The following is a 17,564-nucleotide window of genomic DNA, read 5'->3' as shown; positions in this document are numbered from 1 at the left end:
CGCTGACACTGCCCCACGGCGCGCCCCAGACGTGCCGATGCAGCTCAACCTGGGCCTGTCGGAGCCCCACGGCTCTGCCCCACGGCTCTGCCCCACGGCTCAGCCCCACGGCTCAGCCCCACGGCGCTGACGCTGCCCCACGGCGCGCCCCAGACGTGCCGATGCAGCTCAACCTGGGCCTGTTCGAGTACAACGCCCGCTGCGGGCTCCTGCTCAAACCTGAGTTCATGCGGCGCCGGGACAAAGCCTTCGACCCCTTCGCCGAGGATCTGGTGGACGGGATCGTCGCCAACACCCTGCGGGTGCAGGTGGGGACCCCCAAAACTGCCCCGGGGACCCCCAAACTGACTGGGGGGGACCCCAAAACTGCCCCGGGGGGTGGCGAGGGTCCCCACAGCCCCCCCCAAAATGGCGCTGGGGGGGTTCCACAGGGACCCAAAATGGCGCTGGGGGGGTTCCACAGGGCCCCAAAATGGCTGCGGGGGGACCCTACGGCTCCCAAAGTGGCACTGAGGGGGATGACGACCCCACAGCCCCCCCAAACTGACTGGGGGGGAGACCCCAAAACTGCCCCGGGGGGGTGGTGGGTCCCCAGAGCCCCCCCAAAATGGCGCTGGGGGGGTCCCCACAGCCCCCAAAATGGCGCTGGGGGGGTTCCACAGGGCCCCAAAATGGCTGCGGGGGGACCCTACGGCTCCCAAAGTGGCACTGAGGGGGATGACGACCCCAAAACTGCCCCAGGGGGTGGTGGGTCCCCAGAGCCCCCCCAAAATGGCGCTGGGGGGGTCCCCACAGCCCCCAAAATGGCGCTGGGGGGGTTCCACAGGGCCCCAAAATGGCGCTGGGGGGACCCCATGGCCCCCCAAGTGGCACTGAGGGGGATGATGACCCCACAGCCCCCCTAAACTGACTGGGGGGGACCCCCCCAAAACTGCCCCGGGGGGGTGGTGGGTCCCCAGAGCCCCCCCAAAATGGCGCTGGGGGGGTCCCCACAGCCCCCAAAATGGCGCTGGGGGGGTTCCACAGGGCCCCAAAATGGCTGCGGGGGGACCCTACGGCTCCCAAAGTGGCACTGAGGGGGATGACGACCCCACAGCCCCCCCAAACTGACTGGGGGGGACCCCAAAACTGCCCCGGGGGGTGGGGAGGGTCCCCACAGCCCCCCAAATGGCTGCAGGGGGGCTCCACAGGGCCCCAAAATGGCGCTGGGGGGGGTCCCCACGGCTCCCAAAATGGCGCTGGGGGGACCCCATGGGCCCCCAAAGTGGCACTGAGGGGGATGACGACCCCACAGCCCCCCCAAACTGACTGGGGGGAGACCCCAAAACTGCCCTGGGGACCCCAAAACTGACTGGGGGGGGACCCCAAAACTGCCCTGGGGGGTGGTGGGTCCCCAGAGCCCCCCCAAAATGGCGCTGGGGGGGGGGGTTCCACAACCCCTCAAAATGGCACTGAGGGGCTGGGGGTCCCTGCAGCCCCCCCCAAATGTCCCTGGACGGCGGGGTCCCCCCAAAACTGCCCAGGGGGTGGTGGGATCCTCAGCTCCCCCCCTCCCGAAAGTGGTGGTGGGGGGGTCCCCACAGCCCCCCCAAATGTCCCCAGAGGTGGGGGGGGGCCCAGTGCCCCTCGTTCCCCCAGGGGGGGGGGGGGGGGGGCTGGGGGGTTTTGGGGGCTGGGGGGGCTCTGGGGGTGCTGGGGCAGGTTTTGGGGTGCCAGGGCAGGTCTGGGGGTGCTGGGGTGGGCTTTGGGGAGGCTGGGGCAGGTTTTGGGGTGCTGGGGGGGTTTGGGGGGTGTTGGGTGGCTCTGGGGGGGTCCAGGGCAGGTTTTGGGGTGCCAGGGCGGGTGTTGGGGTGCGGGGCTGATTTCGGGGTGCCCCCCCCAGGTGATCTCGGGGCAGTTCCTCTCGGAGCAGCGTGTGGGGGCTGGGGGTGCTGGGGTGGCTCTGGGGGGTCCAGGGTGGCTCTGGGGGTGCCAGGGCGGGTTTTGGGGTGCCAGGGCGGGTTTTGGGGTGCCAGGGCAGTTTTGGGGTGCGGGGCTGATTTCGGGGTGCCCCCCCCAGGTGATCTCGGGGCAGTTCCTCTCGGAGCAGCGTGTGGGGGCTGGGGGTGCTGGGGTGGCTCTGGGGGGTCCAGGGTGGCTCTGGGGGTGCCAGGGCGGGTTTTGGGGTGCCAGGGCGGGTTTTGGGGTGCCAGGGCAGTTTTGGGGTGCGGGGCTGATTTCGGGGTGCCCCCCCCAGGTGATCTCGGGGCAGTTCCTCTCGGAGCGGCGCGTGGGGGCTGGGGGTGCTGGGGTGGCTCTGGGGGGTCCAGGGTGGCTCTGGGGGTGCCAGGGTGGGTTTTGGGGTGCCAGGGCGGGTTTTGGGGTGCCAGGGCGGGTGTTGGGGTGCGGGGCTGATTTCGGGGTGCCCCCCCCAGGTGATCTCGGGGCAGTTCCTCTCGGAGCGGCGCGTGGGGGCTGGGGGTGCTGGGGTGGCTCTGGGGGGTCCAGGGTGGCTCTGGGGGTGCCAGGGTGGGTTTTGGGGTGCCAGGGCGGGTTTTGGGGTGCCAGGGCGGGTGTTGGGGTGCGGGGCTGATTTCGGGGTGCCCCCCCCAGGTGATCTCGGGGCAGTTCCTCTCGGAGCAGCGTGTGGGGGCTGGGGGTGCTGGGGTGGCTCTGGGGGGTCCAGGGTGGCTCTGGGGGTGCCAGGGTGGGTTTTGGGGTGCCAGGGCGGGTTTTGGGGTGCCAGGGCAGTTTTGGGGTGCGGGGCTGATTTCGGGGTGCCCCCCCCAGGTGATCTCGGGGCAGTTCCTCTCGGAGCGGCGCGTGGGGGTCTACGTGGAGGTGGACGTCTTCGGGCTGCCCGTGGACACGCGGCGCCGCTTCCGCACCCGGCCCTGCCAGGGGAACCCCTTCAACCCCGTCTGGGATGAGGAGCCCTTCCTCTTCCACAAGGTGCCAAACTGGGGGCACTGGGAGGGACTGGGAGGGACTGGGGAACCCCTTCGACCCCATCTGGGATGAGGAGCCCTTCCTCTTCCACAAGGTGCCAAACTGGGGGCACTGGGAGGGACTGGGAGGGACTGGGGAACCCCTTCGACCTCATCTGGGACGAGGAGCCCTTCCTCTTCCATGAGGAGCCAAACTGGGGGCACTGGGAGGGACTGGGAGGGACTGGGGAACCCCTTCGACCCCGTCTGGGATGAGGAGCCCTTCCTCTTCCACAAGGTGCCAAACTGGGGGCACTGGGAGGGACTGGGAGGGACTGGGGAACCCCTTCGACCCCATCTGGGACGAGGAGCCCTTCCTCTTCCATGAGGAGCCAAACTGGGGGCACTGGGAAGGACTGGGAGGCACTTGTAGGGACTGGAAGAGAACTGGGGGGCACTGGGAGGCACTGGAGGGCACTGGGAGCACTGGGAGGGCACTGGGAGGACCTGGGGGGTTCCTGTGGTGTTCCTGGGCGTTACTGGGTGCACCAGTGGTCCCTGGGTGCACCTGGGGTTCCTGGTGGTGACTGGGCACACTGGTGGTTACTGGTGCACCGGTGGTGACTGGGGGGTTCCTGGTGGTGACTGTGGGGTTCCTAGGCGTTACTGGGTGCACGGGTGATGACTGGGAGCACTGGTGGTGACTGGGGGGTTCCTGGGCATTACTGGGTGCACCAGGAAGGGACTGGGAGCACTGGTGATGACTGGGGGGTTCCTGGGCGTTACTGGGGCACCGGCAGTGACTGGGGGGTTCCTGGGCATTACTGGGTGCACTGGTGGTCCCTGGGGGTTACTGGTGGTCCCTGGGTGCACTGGTGGTGACTGGGTGCACTGGTGGTGACTGGGGGGTTCCTGGGTGTTACTGGGTGCAGCAGGGGTTCCTGTGCGCACTGGTGGTGACTGGGGAAGTTCCTGGCGGTGACTGGGGGGTTCCTGGGCATTACTGGGTGCACTGGTGGTGACTGGGGAAGTTCCTGGCGGTGACTGGGGGGTTCCTGGGCGTTACTGGGTGCACCAGGGGTTCCTGGGCGCACTGGTGGTGACTGGGCGGTTCCTGGGTGTTACTGGGTGCACCAGGGGTTCCTGGGCGCACTGGCGGTGACTGGGCGGTTCCTGGGCGTTACTGGGTGCACCAGGGGTTCCTGGGCGCACTGGTGGTGACTGGGGGGTTCCTGGGCGTTACTGGGTGCACCAGGGGTTCCTGGGTGCACTGGTGGTGACTGGGGGGTTCCTGGGCGTTACTGGGTGCAGCAGGGGTTCCTGGGTGCACTGGTGGTGACTGGGGGGTTCCTGGGCGTTACTGGGTGCACCAGGGGTTCCTGGGCGCACTGGTGGTGACTGGGGGGTTCCTGGGTGTTACTGGGTGCACCAGGGGTTCCTGGGCGCACTGGTGGTGACTGGGGGGTTCCTGGGCGTTACTGGGTGCAGCAGGGGTTCCTGGGCGCACTGGTGGTGACTGGGGGGTTCCTGGGCGTTACTGGGTGCAGCAGGGGTTCCTGGGTGCACTGGTGGTGACTGGGGGGTTCCTGGGCGTTACTGGGTGCACCAGGGGTTCCTGGGCGCACTGGTGGTGACTGGGGGGTTCCTGGGTGTTACTGGGTGCACCAGGGGTTCCTGGGCGCACTGGTGGTGACTGGGGGGTTCCTGGGCGTTACTGGGTGCACCAGGGGTTCCTGGGCGCACTGGTGGTGACTGGGGGGTTCCTGGGCGTTACTGGGTGCAGCAGGGGTTCCTGGGCGCACTGGTGGTGACTGGGGGTTCCTGGGCGTTACTGGGTGCACCAGGGGTTCCTGGGCGCACTGGTGGTGACTGGGGGGTTCCTGGGCGTTACTGGGTGCACCAGGGGTTCCTGGGCGCACTGGTGGTGACTGGGGGGTTCCTGGGCGTTACTGGGTGCACCAGGGGTTCCTGGGCGCACTGGTGGTGACTGGGGGGTTCCTGGGCGTTACTGGGTGCACCAGGGGTTCCTGGGCGCACTGGTGGTGACTGGGGGGTTCCTGGGTGTTACTGGGTGCAGCAGGGGTTCCTGGGTGCACTGGTGGTGACTGGGGGGTTCCTGGGTGTTACTGGGTGCACCAGGGGTTCCTGGGCGCACTGGTGGTGACTGGGGGGTTCCTGGGCGTTACTGGGTGCACCAGGGGTTCCTGGGCGCACTGGTGGTGACTGGGGGGTTCCTGGGTGTTACTGGGTGCACCAGGGGTTCCTGGGTGCACTGGTGGTGACTGGGGGGTTCCTGGGCGTTACTGGGTGCACCAGGGGTTCCTGGGTGCACTGGTGGTGACTGGGGGGTTCCTGGGCGTTACTGGGTGCACCAGGGGTTCCTGGGCGCACTGGTGGTGACTGGGGGGTTCCTGGGTGTTACTGGGTGCACCAGGGGTTCCTGGGTGCACTGGTGGTGACTGGGGGGTTCCTGGGCGTTACTGGGTGCACCAGGGGTTCCTGGGCGCACTGGCGGTGACTGGGGGGTTCTTGGGCGTTACTGGGTGCAGCAGGGGTTCCTGGGTGCACTGGTGGTGACTGGGGGGTTCCTGGGCGTTACTGGGTGCACCAGGGGTTCCTGGGCGCACTGGCGGTGACTGGGGGGTTCCTGGGTGTTACTGGGTGCAGCAGGGGTTCCTGGGCGCACTGGCGGTGACTGGGGGGTTCCTGGCGGTGACTGGGGGCACTGGCGGTGACTGGGCGCGCTGGTGGTGACTGGGCGCGGGTGCAGGTGGTGCTGCCGGCCCTGGCCTCCCTGCGCGTGGCCGCCTACGAGGAGGGGGGGCGGCTGCTGGGGCACCGCGTCCTGCCCGTCGCCGCCCTGCGCTCCGGTGAGGGGGGGCCCATGGGGGGGGAGGGGTGTCCCTGGGGGGACCCCATGGTGGGTGGGGGGTCCCCATGGCAGGGGGGCTCGGGGGGGGTCCCCATGATGTAGGGGGTCCCCCCATGGTGGGGGGTGGCCCTGGGGGGTCTCCATGATGGGTGAGGGGGTCCCCATGGTGAGTGGGGGGTCCTGGGGGTCCCCACGGTGGGGGGGGGGCCTAGGGGGAGTCCCCATGGTGGGGGGTGTCCCTGGGGGTCTCCATGATGGGTGGGGGGTCCCCATGGTGAGTGGGGGCTCCTGGGGGTCCCCACGGTGGGGGGGGGCCTAGGGGGTCCCCATGATGTAGGGGGGTTCCCCATGGTGGTTGGGGGGCCCTGGGGTCTCCCCATGGTGAGTGGGGGGTCCCCATGATGGGTGGGGTATCCCCATGGTGGGTGGGGGGTCCCTGGGGGTTCCCCAGGATGGGGGGGGGTCCCCATGGTGGGGGGGGGGGTCCCCATGGTGGGGGGGGGGGGCCCATGGGCTCGGGCCTACTCACGGTGCCATGGCAACAGGGACCTGAGGTAGCCAGGCCTTCCCACAATGCCCTGCTCCTGGATTGTTACCGTGGCAACAGGGGGCAGGGCCTACCCACAAGGCCCTGTACCAGGCCTGTTACTATGGCAACAGGGGCCAGGCCTACCCACAGTGCCCTGCATCGAGCCTGTTACCATGGCAACAAGACTCTGGGCCTACCCACAGTGCCCTGTACCAGGCCTGTTACCATGGCAACAAGGCTCTGGGCCTACCCACAATGCCCTGTACCAGGCCTGTTACCATGGCAACAGCAGGGGGGCTCTCCCCGGGGTTTGGGGGTGCAGGGCCCCGCCCGGGGGGGGCCCCCCCCATTCCCCCCCCCCCCCAAGCCGCCATTTTGTGCCCCCCCCCCCCCCAGGCTACCACTACGTCTGCCTGCGCAACGAGAGCAACCAGCCGCTCTGCCTGCCCGCCCTCCTGCTCCACACCCAGGCCTGCGACTACGTCCCCCACGGCCACCAGGGTGAGGGGCACCCCAAAACCCGGGGGGGGGGACCCAAAACCCGGTGGGGACCCCAAAACCCCGGGGGGGGGGGGGGGCGGGGAGGAGGAGGGCAGCACCCCCAGGATGGGGATTGGGGCAGCCCCAGCACCCATTTGGGAGGGTTTGACCCCATTTTTGGGGGGGTCCTCTTCTTTTTTGGGGGTCCTCGGTGCTTTTTTGAGGGGGGGTTCTCAGTTGTTGAGGGGTCCCCAAAAGTTTTTGGGGGGCTGGGGGGGGACAGCACCCCTGGGATGGGGATTGGGGCAGCCCCAGGGTGCATTTGGGAGGGTTTGAGCCCGTTTTTGGGGGTTATCCCCCTCTTTTTGGGGTCCCCCCTCTTTTTTGGGGGGGGGCCTTCGTTGTTGAGGGGTCCCCAAAAGTTTTTTTGGGGGGGGCAGCACCCCCAGGGTGGGGATTGGGGCAGCCCCAGCACCCATTTGGGAGGGTTTAACCCTATTTTGGGGGGGTTCCCCCTCTTTTTGGGGGTCCCCCCCTTTTTGGGGGGCCCCTGCGTCTTTCGAGGGGCCCCCTGCTTTTTGGGTGACCCCATTTGTGGGGTACCCCCCATTTGTGGGGTGCCCCTTGGTTTTGGGGTGTCCTTTTGGGGGGTGTCCATTTTCAGGATGTCTCCCCTTTTCGGGCTGTCTCCCCTTTTTGGGGTGCCCCCACCTTTGGGGTGCCCCCACTTTTGAGTATGCCTCATTTTTGGGGTGCCCTCACTTATGGGCCGCCCCGCCTTTTTGCAGAACCCCCCATTTTTGGGGTGCCCCCCTTTTTTGGGGTGCCCCCCATTTGCCCCATTGCTGAGGTGCCTCATTTTTGCCCCCCCTCATTTTTGAGGTGCCCCAATTTCCCTCATTTTTAAGGTACCCCCGTTTTGCCCCCCCCCCCCATTTTTGGGGTGCCCCCTATTCCCCTCATTTTTGGGGTGCCGCCCATGTTGGGGGCCCCCCCTTTTTGGGGGGATCCCCCAATTTTGGGGGGGGGCCCATACCCACCAGCATGGCAGCTCTATCGCTCCTTTCTCAGGGCGCTCCCATTGGGGGGGGGGGGGGCTTCCCTTTTTTAAGGAGGGGGGGTCCCCTTTTTGGGGGGACCCCCCGGGTTTTGGGGGCCACTTCCCCCCCGGTCACCCCCAAATCTTGTCGCCCCCCCCAGATTACGCCGAGGCTTTGATCAACCCCATCAAACACGTCAGCCTGATGGACCAGCGCGCCCGCCAGCTGGCCGCCCTCATGGGCGGCGGCGAGGTGGGGGGCACCCCAAGGTTTTGGGGGGGGGGGAGCCTTGAGGGTTTTGGGGGGCACCCAGGGGGGTTGGGGGGTCCCCAGGGGGTTTTGGGGGGCCCCTGAGGGGTTTTGGGGAGGGGCTGTGGTGGATTTGGGGGGGCTCCTGGGGGCAGTTGAGGTCTCGGAGGGGCTGGGATGGATGAAGAGGATTTTGGGGGGTCGGGGGGGGGGGTTGGGGGGGGGTCCCAAGGGGGGTTTGAGGGGTCCCAGGGGTTTTGGGGGGACCCCAAGGGGGTTTGGGGGCATTGGGGGGGGCACGGCAGATTTTGGGGGGCCCTTGGGGCCGGGTTGGGGGAGGTTGGGGTGGTTTTGGGGGGCTGGGATGGGTGAGGGTGAGAGGATTTGGGAGGGCTGCAGGAATTTTGGGGGGTCCCCAAGGGGGTTGGGGGGGACCCTGAGGGGTTTTGGGGGGGTGGGTGGATTTGGGGGTCCCCAGGGGGTTTGGGGGGGGCCCGGGGGTTGGGGGGGCCCCGAGGGGGTTTGGGGGGCTGTGGTGGATTTAGGGGGCCTTTGGGGGGGGTTGAGGTGGTCTCAGAGGGGCTGGGGAGGGTGGGGAGGGTGTGGGGATTTGGGGGCCCCGGGGGTTTGGGGGGGCCAGGGAGGATTTGGGGGGCCCCCGGGGGGTTTGGGGGGGTCACAGGGATTTGGGGGGGCCCTGACCCCCTCTCCTTCCCCTAGGAAAGCCCCGAGAAGCCCCGCGAGAGCCCGGGGGGCACGAGGGGAGGCGGCCGCCGACCCCCCCCGGAGCCCCGGCCCCCCCCCACCCCCGGGGCGCCCCCCCCGGGCCCCCCGCGGGCCCCAGTCCAGGTGAGGGGGGTCCCCCAAATCCCCCCGGGGCCCCCAAAATCCCCCCGGGCCCCCCAAAATCCAGCCCAGCTGAGGGAGGATCCTCAAAATCCCCCCAGGCCCCCCAAAATCTCCCCCAGGGACCCCCAAGACCCCAGCCCAGGTAAAGGGGGGTCCCCAAAATCCCCCCGGCGCTCCCCAAAATCCAGCCCAGGAGGGGGGACCCCCCAAAAATCCCCCCCAGGACCCCCCAAAATCCCACCCAGATAAGGGGGGTCCCCAAAATCCAGCCCAGGTGAATGGGGGGCCCCCATATCGCCCCCGTAGGGCCCCCCCAAAATCTCCCCCAGGGACCCCCAAAATCCAGCCCAGGTAAGGGGGGTCCCCCAAATCTCCCCCCGATGCCCCCCAAAAGCCCAGCCCAGGTCTCAGGGTGGGGGGGGTCCCCCAAATCCTCCCCTCCCCCAGGCCCCTCCCCTTGGGGCCCCCCCAAATTCTTCCTTCCCCTCCCCCTCGGGGGCTCCCAGCTCCTTGGGGGCCCCCCAAAATCTGGGGGTGCTAAAGGGGGGGGCACCTCCCCCATGGGGTCCCCCCTTATTTTCTCCCATCCCAGGGCAGAGAGATGACCTCATCGCCAGCGTCCTCACAGGTAAGATTTGGGGGGCTCCCCCTCGATTTGGGGCCCCCCCCCAGATGCACCCCCAAAATCTGGGGGGGTCCCCCACATTTCCAGTCTGGGGGGGGGGGGGGGCCCCCAAACCCTCCCTGGGGTGGTTTCTGGTGGTTGTAGCCCCTGTTTGAGGGCTCCGGGGGTCTCCCAAATTTCTTGCACCCCTCCCAAGGGGTTTTGGGGACCCCCCTGCACCCCCAAATCCCCCCTGAACCCCCAAATCTTTCTCTGAACCCCCAAATTCCCCCATTTAGTGCCATGGTGGGGCAACATAGGGCATCCGAAGAGGCACAGGGTGCCCTGGGAGGGCCGTACCCCCATTTTCGGGTCATGGGGGGGTCCCCCAAGTTGTCACAGCCCCCCCGAGGGGTTTTGGGGACCCCCCCTGAACCCCCAAACCCCCTTGCACCCCCAAATCCCCCCTGAACCCCCAAATTCCCTCATTTACTGCCATGATGGCGACATAGTGCATCCAAGGAGGCACAGGGTGCCCTGGGAGGGCCGTACCCCCATTTTCGGGTCATGGGGGGTCCCCCAAGTTGTCACACCCCCCCCGAGGGGTTTTGGGGACCCCCCTGAACCCCCAAACCCCCCCCCAGAGGTGGCCCCGCAGTCGGTGGAGGAGCTGCGGCAGCACAAGGCCTACGTGAAGCTGCTGAAGCAGCAGTACCGGGAGCTGAAGGAGCTGCGCAAAAAGCACGTCAAGAAGCTGGTGGCTCTGCACAAGCGCCTGGCAGCCAGGTGGGACCCCAAAACCCCGCACCCCCAAACCCGCACCCCAAAATCCCTCCCGGGCCCCCCCAAAATCTCCCCAGAGCCCCCCGAGATCAAACCCCGCAGCTCAAAAGCCGCCCCGCTTCAACGCAGCTGGCTGGGGGAGCAGCAAAGGGGCTTTGCCCCGAAAAAGGGGCACCCCAAAAAGCGGGGTCACCCCAGCAGCAGCCCTGGGGGTCCCCCAAAATGCTCTGGGGCCCCAAATCGCCTGGGGGGACCCCAAAATGTCTTTGTTCCCCCCCAAAATGGCGCTGGCACCCCCAAAGTGCCCCCCCGTCTCCCAGGGACTGAGTGGTGAATGAAGAGGGGGAGAGCAGGTGGAGCCCCGAAAAGGGGCACCCCAAAAAGTGGGGTCCCCCTAGGAGCAGCCCTGGGGGTCCCCCAAAATGCTCTGGGACCCCAAATCGCCTGGGGGGACCCCAAAATGTCTTTGTTCCCCCCCAAAATGGCGCTGGCACCCCCAAAGTGCCCCCCCGTCTCCCAGGGATCTGGAGCAGCAAATTCGGAGGGGGAGAGTGGGTGGAGCCCCGAAAAGGGGCACCCCAAAAAAGGGGCACCCCCAAACTCACAGTGCCCCCCCAAAGAGCCCTAGGGGTACCCAAAGCAACCGTGGGCCCCCCCAAAATCCTGGGGTATCCCCAAATCGTCCTGAAGCAGCTCAAGAGCAGATGGGACCCCAAACGGGGCACCCCGGCACCCCCAAAGTGAACCATGCCCCCGCTGTTGTCCTAGGACCCCCAAAAATTAACCCGGGGGACCCCAAAATCCTAGGGGGGCCCCTCCAAAGCATCCCGCCCCCACCTGGGGGTCCCCAAAACTTGCCCCCCCCCCCAAAAGCCACCCAGCCCCAAAATGCTGCTGGTTACCCCCAAAACCTCCCCCATGGGGCACCCCAAAACCCTGACCACCCCGCCGTATTGGGGGGCTTGGGGGGGGGATGGGGGTGCCCCCAAAGTGGGGGTGTCCCCTAATTTGGGGTGTGTGTCCCCCCCAAAACAGCGCCAGCAAATCGGCGGAGGCGGGGGGGCAGCGGGCGGCACTGCGGGGGCTGCTGCAGCTGCGGGAGGAGCAGCACCACGCCGAGCACGGCTGCAAGCGGGAGCACCTGCGGCAGGTACTGGGCAGACTGGGAGCACTGGGAGGGACTGGGAGCGGCGGGGAGGGCAGGGGGCCGAGCACGGCTGCAAGCGGGAGCAGCTGCGGCGGGTACTGGGCAGACCGGGAGCACTGGGAGGGACTGGGAGCGGCGGGGAGGGCAGGGGGCCGAGCACGGCTGCAAGCGGGAGCAGCTGCGGCGGGTACTGGGCAGACTGGGAGCACTGGGAGGGACTGGGAGCGGCGGGGAGGGCAGGGGGCCGAGCAGCTGCGGCGGGTACTGGGCAGACCGGGAGCACTGGGAGGGACTGGGAGCGGCGGGGAGGGCAGGGGGCCGAGCACGGCTGCAAGTGGGAGCAGCTGCGGCGGATACTGGGCAGACCGGGAGCACTGGGAGGGACTGGGAGCGGCGGGGAGGGCAGGGGGCCGAGCACGGCTGCAAGCGGGAGCAGCTGCGGCGGGTACTGGGCAGACTGGGAGCACTGGGAGGGACTGGGAGCGGCGGGGAGGGCAGGGGGCCGAGCAGCTGCGGCGGGTACTGGGCAGACCGGGAGCACTGGGAGGGACTGGGAGCGGCGGGGAGGGCAGGGGGCCGAGCACGGCTGCAAGTGGGAGCAGCTGCGGCGGATACTGGGCAGACCGGGAGCACTGGGAGGGACTGGGAGCGGCGGGGAGGGCAGGGGGCCGAGCACGGCTGCAAGCGGGAGCAGCTGCGGCGGATACTGGGCAGACCGGGAGCACTGGGAGGGACTGGGAGCGGCGGGGAGGGCAGGGGCCCGAGCACGGCTGCAAGCGGGAGCAGCTGCGGCGGGTACTGGGCAGACTGGGAGGGACTGGGAGCGGTGGGGAGGGCTGTCCATACTGATATATACTGGGGCTGTGTACAACCCCAGCAGCCTGTAGGGCCATACTGGTGCTTACTGGTCTGTACTGGGGTATTGAAAACCGAGCAGCAGGGTGGGCTGTACTGGCCCATACTGGTCTGTACTGGCCCACATTGGTGCAGACTGGTGTATACTGGGATGTGTGCAGCCCCAGCAGCTGGGAGGGTCGTACTGGTGCTTACTGGTGCCTGTTGGTCTGTACTGGGCTATTGAAAACCCAGCAGTAGGAAGGGCTGTGCTTGCCTGTACCGGTCCATACTGGTCTGTACTGGGGGTGTGTGCAGCCCTAGCAGCTGGGAGGGCCTTACTGGTCCATACTGGTCCTTACTGGTGTGTACTGGTCACAGGCCCAGCAGCGGCTGCGGGAGGTGGCACTGGAGGCTCAGGCCGCCCAGCTCAAGCGCCTGCACCAGACCAGTGAGAGGTGGGTGCTGGGGGCACTGGGGGCACTGGGGGGGGTCCCTGGGTGCTGGGGGAGGTCTGGGGGGTCCCATGGGTGGGGGGGTCCCTGGGCGTGCTGGGGGGTCCCTGGGGTGCTACTGGGGGTCCCCAGGGTGGGGGGTCCCCAAGGGTCCCTGGGGGTGCTGGGAGGGGCCCCCAAGGTGGGGGTCCCGGAGCGGGTGCCCCAGGGCGGCAGGTGGGGGTCCCAGGGTGGGTGGGGGTCCCAGTGGGGGTCCTGGAGCAGGTGGGGGTCCCGGGGTGGGTGGGTGGGGGTCCCAGAGCAGGTGGGGGTCCCGGAGCGGGTGCTCCAGGGCGGCGAGTGGGGGTCCCGGGGTGGGTGGGGGTCCCGGAGTGGGTGCCCCAGGGTGGCAGGTGGGGGTCCCGGTGCAGGTGGGGGTCCCGGGGTGGGTGGGGGTCCCGGTGCGGGTGGGTGGGGGTCCCGGAGCGGGTGCCCCAGGGCGGCGGGTGGGGGGCCCGGGGTGGGTGGGTGGGGGTCCCGGAGCGGGTGCCGCAGGGCGGCGGGGGGGGGGCCCGGGGGGGGTGGGGGACCCGGAGCGGGTGGGTGGGGGTCCCGGGGCGGGGGGGGGTCCGGGGGGGGGGGGGGGGGGGCCCCGGAGCGGGTGCCCCAGGGCGGCGGGTGGGGGCCCCGGGGTGGGTGGGGGTCCCGGTGTGGGCGGGTGGGTGGGGGTCCCGGAGCGGGTGGGTGGGGGTCCCGGGGCGGGTGGGTGGGGGTCCCGGAGCGGGTGCCCCAGGGCGGCGGGTGCCGCAGGGAGAAGAAGGAGCTGCAGAAGATCCTGGATCGCAAACGCCACAACAGCATCAGCGAGGCGCGGGGGCGGCGCCAGGGGGGTACGGGGGCCGGGGGGGCTATAGGGGGCCATAGGGGGCTGTAGGGGCTGGGGGGGACATAGGGGACTGTAGGGGGACATAGGGGGCTCGGGGGGGGGCATAGGGGCTGGGGGGGCTATAGGGGCCATAGGGGCTGTAGGGGGCCATAGGGGCTGGGGGGGGGCAGAGGGGGCTGTAGGGGGCCATAGGGGCTGGGGGGGGGGGCTATAAGGGCTGTAGGGGGCTATAGGGGGCCATAGGGGCTGGGGGGTCCATAGGGGGCTGTAGGGGGCCATAGGGGCTGTAGGGGGCCATAGGGGCTGGGGGGGGGCAGAAGGGGCTGTAGGGGGCCATAGGGGCTGGGGGGGGCTATAAGGGCTGTAGGGGGCTATAGGGGGCCATAGGGGCTGGGGGGGTCCATAGGGGGCTGTAGAGGGCCATAGGGGCTGGGGGGGGGGGGGCAGCCACAGCGGCTGTAGGGGCCATAGGGGCTGGGGGGGGGCTATAAGGGCTGTAGGGGGCTATAGGGGGCTGTAGGGGCTGGGGGGGGCATAGGGGACTGTAGGGGGCCATAGGGAGCTGTAGGGGGCTGTAGGGGCTGGGGGGGGCATAGGGGACTGTAGGGGGCCATAGGGGCTGGGGGGGCTATAGGGGGCCATAGGGGGCTGGGGGGGCTGTAGGGGGGCCAGAGGGGCTGGGGGGGGCTATAGGGGCCATAGGGGGCTGGGGGGGCTATAGGGGGCCATAGGAGCTGGGGGGGCTGTAGGGGGGCCAGAGGGGGCTGTAGGGGGCGGGGGGGCTGTAGGGGCTGTAGGGGGCTATAGGGGCTGGGGGGGGGCAGCACCTGGGTAGGGATGGGGGAGCCATGGGAGGGGGGGCAGCATCTTTTTGGGGGGTCCGGGGGGCTCGGGGGGGGGGGCTATAGGGGGCTGGGGGGGCAACTTTTGGGGGTCCCCGGGGTGCTGACCCCCCCCCGCCCCCGTGCCCCCCAGGGAGCTGACGGAGATCAACCGGCGCCACATCACCGAGTCGGTCACCTCCATCCGCAGGGTGAGCCCCGAAACTGCGGGGGGGGGGGAGGAAGTGGGGGACCCCCGGGAACCCCAAAACCCCCGGCCCCCCCCCCAGAAACAGCCCCCCAACCCTCCTCCCCTCCCCCAGCAGCACCCCCTAAACACACACCCCCCCCCCGCACCCCACCTTTGGGGTGCGCCAGCATTTTGGGGTGCCCTCCCGTTGTAGGGGGGCACCCCCCCCTTTGGGGAGGGGGCGGTTTTGGGGTGCCCCCCCCTCACTTTCGGGGTCCCCCCCAGCTGGAGGAGGCGCAGAAGCGGCGGCAGGAGAAGCTGCTGGAGGGGCACCGGGGGGTCCTGGAGCAGATCCAGGAGGAGGAGCCCCGGGTACGGGGGCACCCCCACATTTTGGGGGGGGGGACACCCTGGGGGGGGGCAGGGGGGTGTTGGGGTGCCCCTTGGGGGTGTTCGGAGGCTTCCTGGGGGCCCTGGAGGGAGTTGGGGGGGGTGAGGGGGATTTGGGGGGCCCTGGGGTTCCCTGAGGGTATTGGGGGTCCCGGGGGGGATTCTGGGGGGCTCTGGGGGTATTGGGGGTCCCGGGGGGATTTTGGGGGGCCCTGGGGGTATTGGGGGTCCTGGGGGGATTTTGGGGGCGCCCTGGGGTTCTCTGAGGGTTTTGGGGGTCCCGGGGGGATTTGGGGGGGCCCTGGGGGTATTGGGGGTCCCAGGGGGATTTGGGGGCCCCTGGGGTTCTCTGAGGGTATTGGGGGTCCCAGGGGGATTTGGGGGGGCCCTGGGGGTATTGGGGGTCCTGGGGGGATTTGGGGGGGCCCTGGGGGTATTGGAGGTCCCAGGGGGATTTGGGGGGCCCCTGGGGGTATTGGGGGTCCTGGGGGGATTTGGGGGGCCCTGGGGTACCCTGAGGGTATTGGGGGTCCCGGGGGGATTAGGGGGGGCCCTGGGGGTATTGGGGGTCCTGGGAGGGATTTTGGGGGGCCCTGGGGTACCCTGAGGGTATTGGGGGTCCCGGGGGGATTAGGGGGGCCCTGGGGGTATTGGGGGTCCCAGGGGGATTTGGGGGGCCCCTGGGGTTCTCTGAGGGTTTTGGGGGTCCCGGGGGGGATTTTGGGGGGGCCTGGGGGTATTGGGGGTCCTGGGGGGGATTTTGGGGTCCCCTGGGGGATTTGGGGGTGTCCATGGGGATTTGGGGGTGCCGGGGGGGGGATTTTGGGGTGCTCTGGGGTCCCCTGGGAGATTTGGGGGTGCCCCACGCTCCCCAGCTGCTACTGGGGTTCCCAGGGAGATTTTGGGGTGCCGTGGGCTCACCCCCGCCCCTCGAGGGGGGGGTCGGGGGGGGGGGGGGTCGGGGGGGGGGGGGCACCCCAAGGCCGACCCCCCCATTCCCCGCAGCTGGCGCAGGAGCTGGAGCGGGGGCGGGAGCTGGAGCTGCGGGCGCTGCCGCAGGAGGTGGGGCGCTTCCTGCAGGCGCGGGGGGCGGCGAGGGGGGCCCCCCAAACCGCGCCCCCCAAACCGCGCCCCCCAAACCTCGCCCCCCCAAACCGTCCCCCCCGGCGACACCACCCTGCTCTGACCCCCACCCCCCCCCCCCTCCCATTGCGGGGCCCCCGGGGCTTTGGGAGGGGGGGGGGGCCCCTGAGATGGGGGGGCCCCCCTTAGAGATTGGGGGGGGGGGCTCCCTAAAATCCGGGGACCCCCCTTTGAGATTTGGGGGGCCCTTTTGATATTGGGGGGCTCCCTAAAATCTGGGACCCCCCCCTTTGAAATTTGGGGGACCCCTTTGACACTGGGGGGGGCTCCCTAAAATCTGGGGGACCCCCCCCTTTAAGATTTGGGGGGGGCCCTTTGAAATTTGGGGGCCCCCCCCTTAGAGATTAGGGGGGCTCCTTTGGATGTGGGGGGGCCCCTTGGAGATTGGGGGGGCCCTAAAATCTGGGGGAACCCCCCCTTTAAGACTGGGGGGGGGCCCTTGGAGATTGGGGGGGCCCCTTTGAGATTTGGGGGGGGCTCCCTAAAATTTGGGGGGGCCCCAGTGATTGGGGGCCCCCCCATAAATTGGGGGGGCCCCCCCCAACCTTACAGTGCCCCCCTATTCGGGGCCCCTCCCCATTTTCCCTCTGGGGGGGCTCCTTGCACCCCACTTCTGAGACCACTAAGGGGGGGGGGGCACCCCCCCCTCACACTCCACCCCCCCCCAATTTTGGGGTCCCCCCCACTTCGGGGGGGGGCTCCACACCATGGGGGACCCCCAAAAATTTGGGGTACGGGGGGGGGGGCTGCTTCACGACACTAAATCACCTCCTTGCCACGCTTCCTTGGCCCCCCCAAATTTTGGGGGGGGGGGAGACAAAGCGGGGGGGCCCCCAAAATCCTCCTCCCACTTCGGGGGGGCCCCCCAATAATTCCCCCCCCCCCCCAAAATTTGGGGGGGCTGCTCCAAAGGGCTTTTTTTTAAAACACCCCCCCCCCGCACCCCAAATTTGGGGGGGGGGGGGGAACCTGTCTGTCCTGCTCTGCTGTCGGGGGGGCCCCCCCAAAATTGGGGGACCCCCCCCTTTAATCCCGGGGGCCCCCCCAAATCGGGGGCCCCCCCTTTGATCCCGGGGGGCCCCCCCAAATCGGGGGCCCCCCCTCTTTGTACAATAAGAGGCTTTTTATTCTTCTATGGAACCGCCTGTGTTTGGGGGGGGGGGGCGGTTTTGGGGGACCCCCCCGGGGCTTTTGTGGGGCACCCCCCACACTTGGGGGGGGGGGCTGCGGGTGGTGCTGGGGGGGGGGGGGCGTGGGGATGGGGGTACCCCAAAACGTTGTACCCCATTTTGGGGTGCCCCCCTCCTTCATTTTGGGGGGGCCCCTCACCACGTTGGGGTTCCCCCATTTTTAGGGGGCCCCCTTCATTTTCCGGGGGGGGGCTTCTTTTGGGGGGGGGGTCCCTTC

General features: G+C 69.1%; 1 protein-coding gene across 1 annotated transcript in view; it reads left to right on the top strand.

Annotated features, from left to right (window-relative positions):
- The window catches only part of PLCB3 (phospholipase C beta 3), a 44,050-nt gene extending 26,764 nt beyond the window's left edge, over positions 1 to 17,286 (top strand). Inside the window, 15 exon segments of the mRNA XM_087773042.1 lie at positions 154 to 308; positions 2,770 to 2,931; positions 5,677 to 5,776; positions 6,704 to 6,808; positions 7,988 to 8,079; positions 8,797 to 8,925; positions 9,518 to 9,523; positions 9,526 to 9,553; positions 10,174 to 10,315; positions 11,348 to 11,462; positions 12,675 to 12,751; positions 13,538 to 13,618; positions 14,589 to 14,646; positions 14,910 to 14,996; positions 16,020 to 17,286. Coding sequence (XP_087629168.1) covers positions 154 to 308; positions 2,770 to 2,931; positions 5,677 to 5,776; positions 6,704 to 6,808; positions 7,988 to 8,079; positions 8,797 to 8,925; positions 9,518 to 9,523; positions 9,526 to 9,553; positions 10,174 to 10,315; positions 11,348 to 11,462; positions 12,675 to 12,751; positions 13,538 to 13,618; positions 14,589 to 14,646; positions 14,910 to 14,996; positions 16,020 to 16,286 — 1,604 coding nt within the window. The 3' untranslated portion in view covers positions 16,287 to 17,286.
- The last annotated feature ends 278 nt before the right edge of the window (positions 17,287 to 17,564 follow it).

This window comes from Nipponia nippon, unplaced genomic scaffold (genome assembly GCF_047370975.1).
Source record: "Nipponia nippon isolate SJK-2023a ecotype South Korea unplaced genomic scaffold, ASM4737097v1 scaffold_38, whole genome shotgun sequence".
NCBI lineage: Eukaryota > Metazoa > Chordata > Aves > Pelecaniformes > Threskiornithidae > Nipponia > Nipponia nippon.
This window is presented reverse-complemented; position numbering and strand designations above follow the sequence as displayed.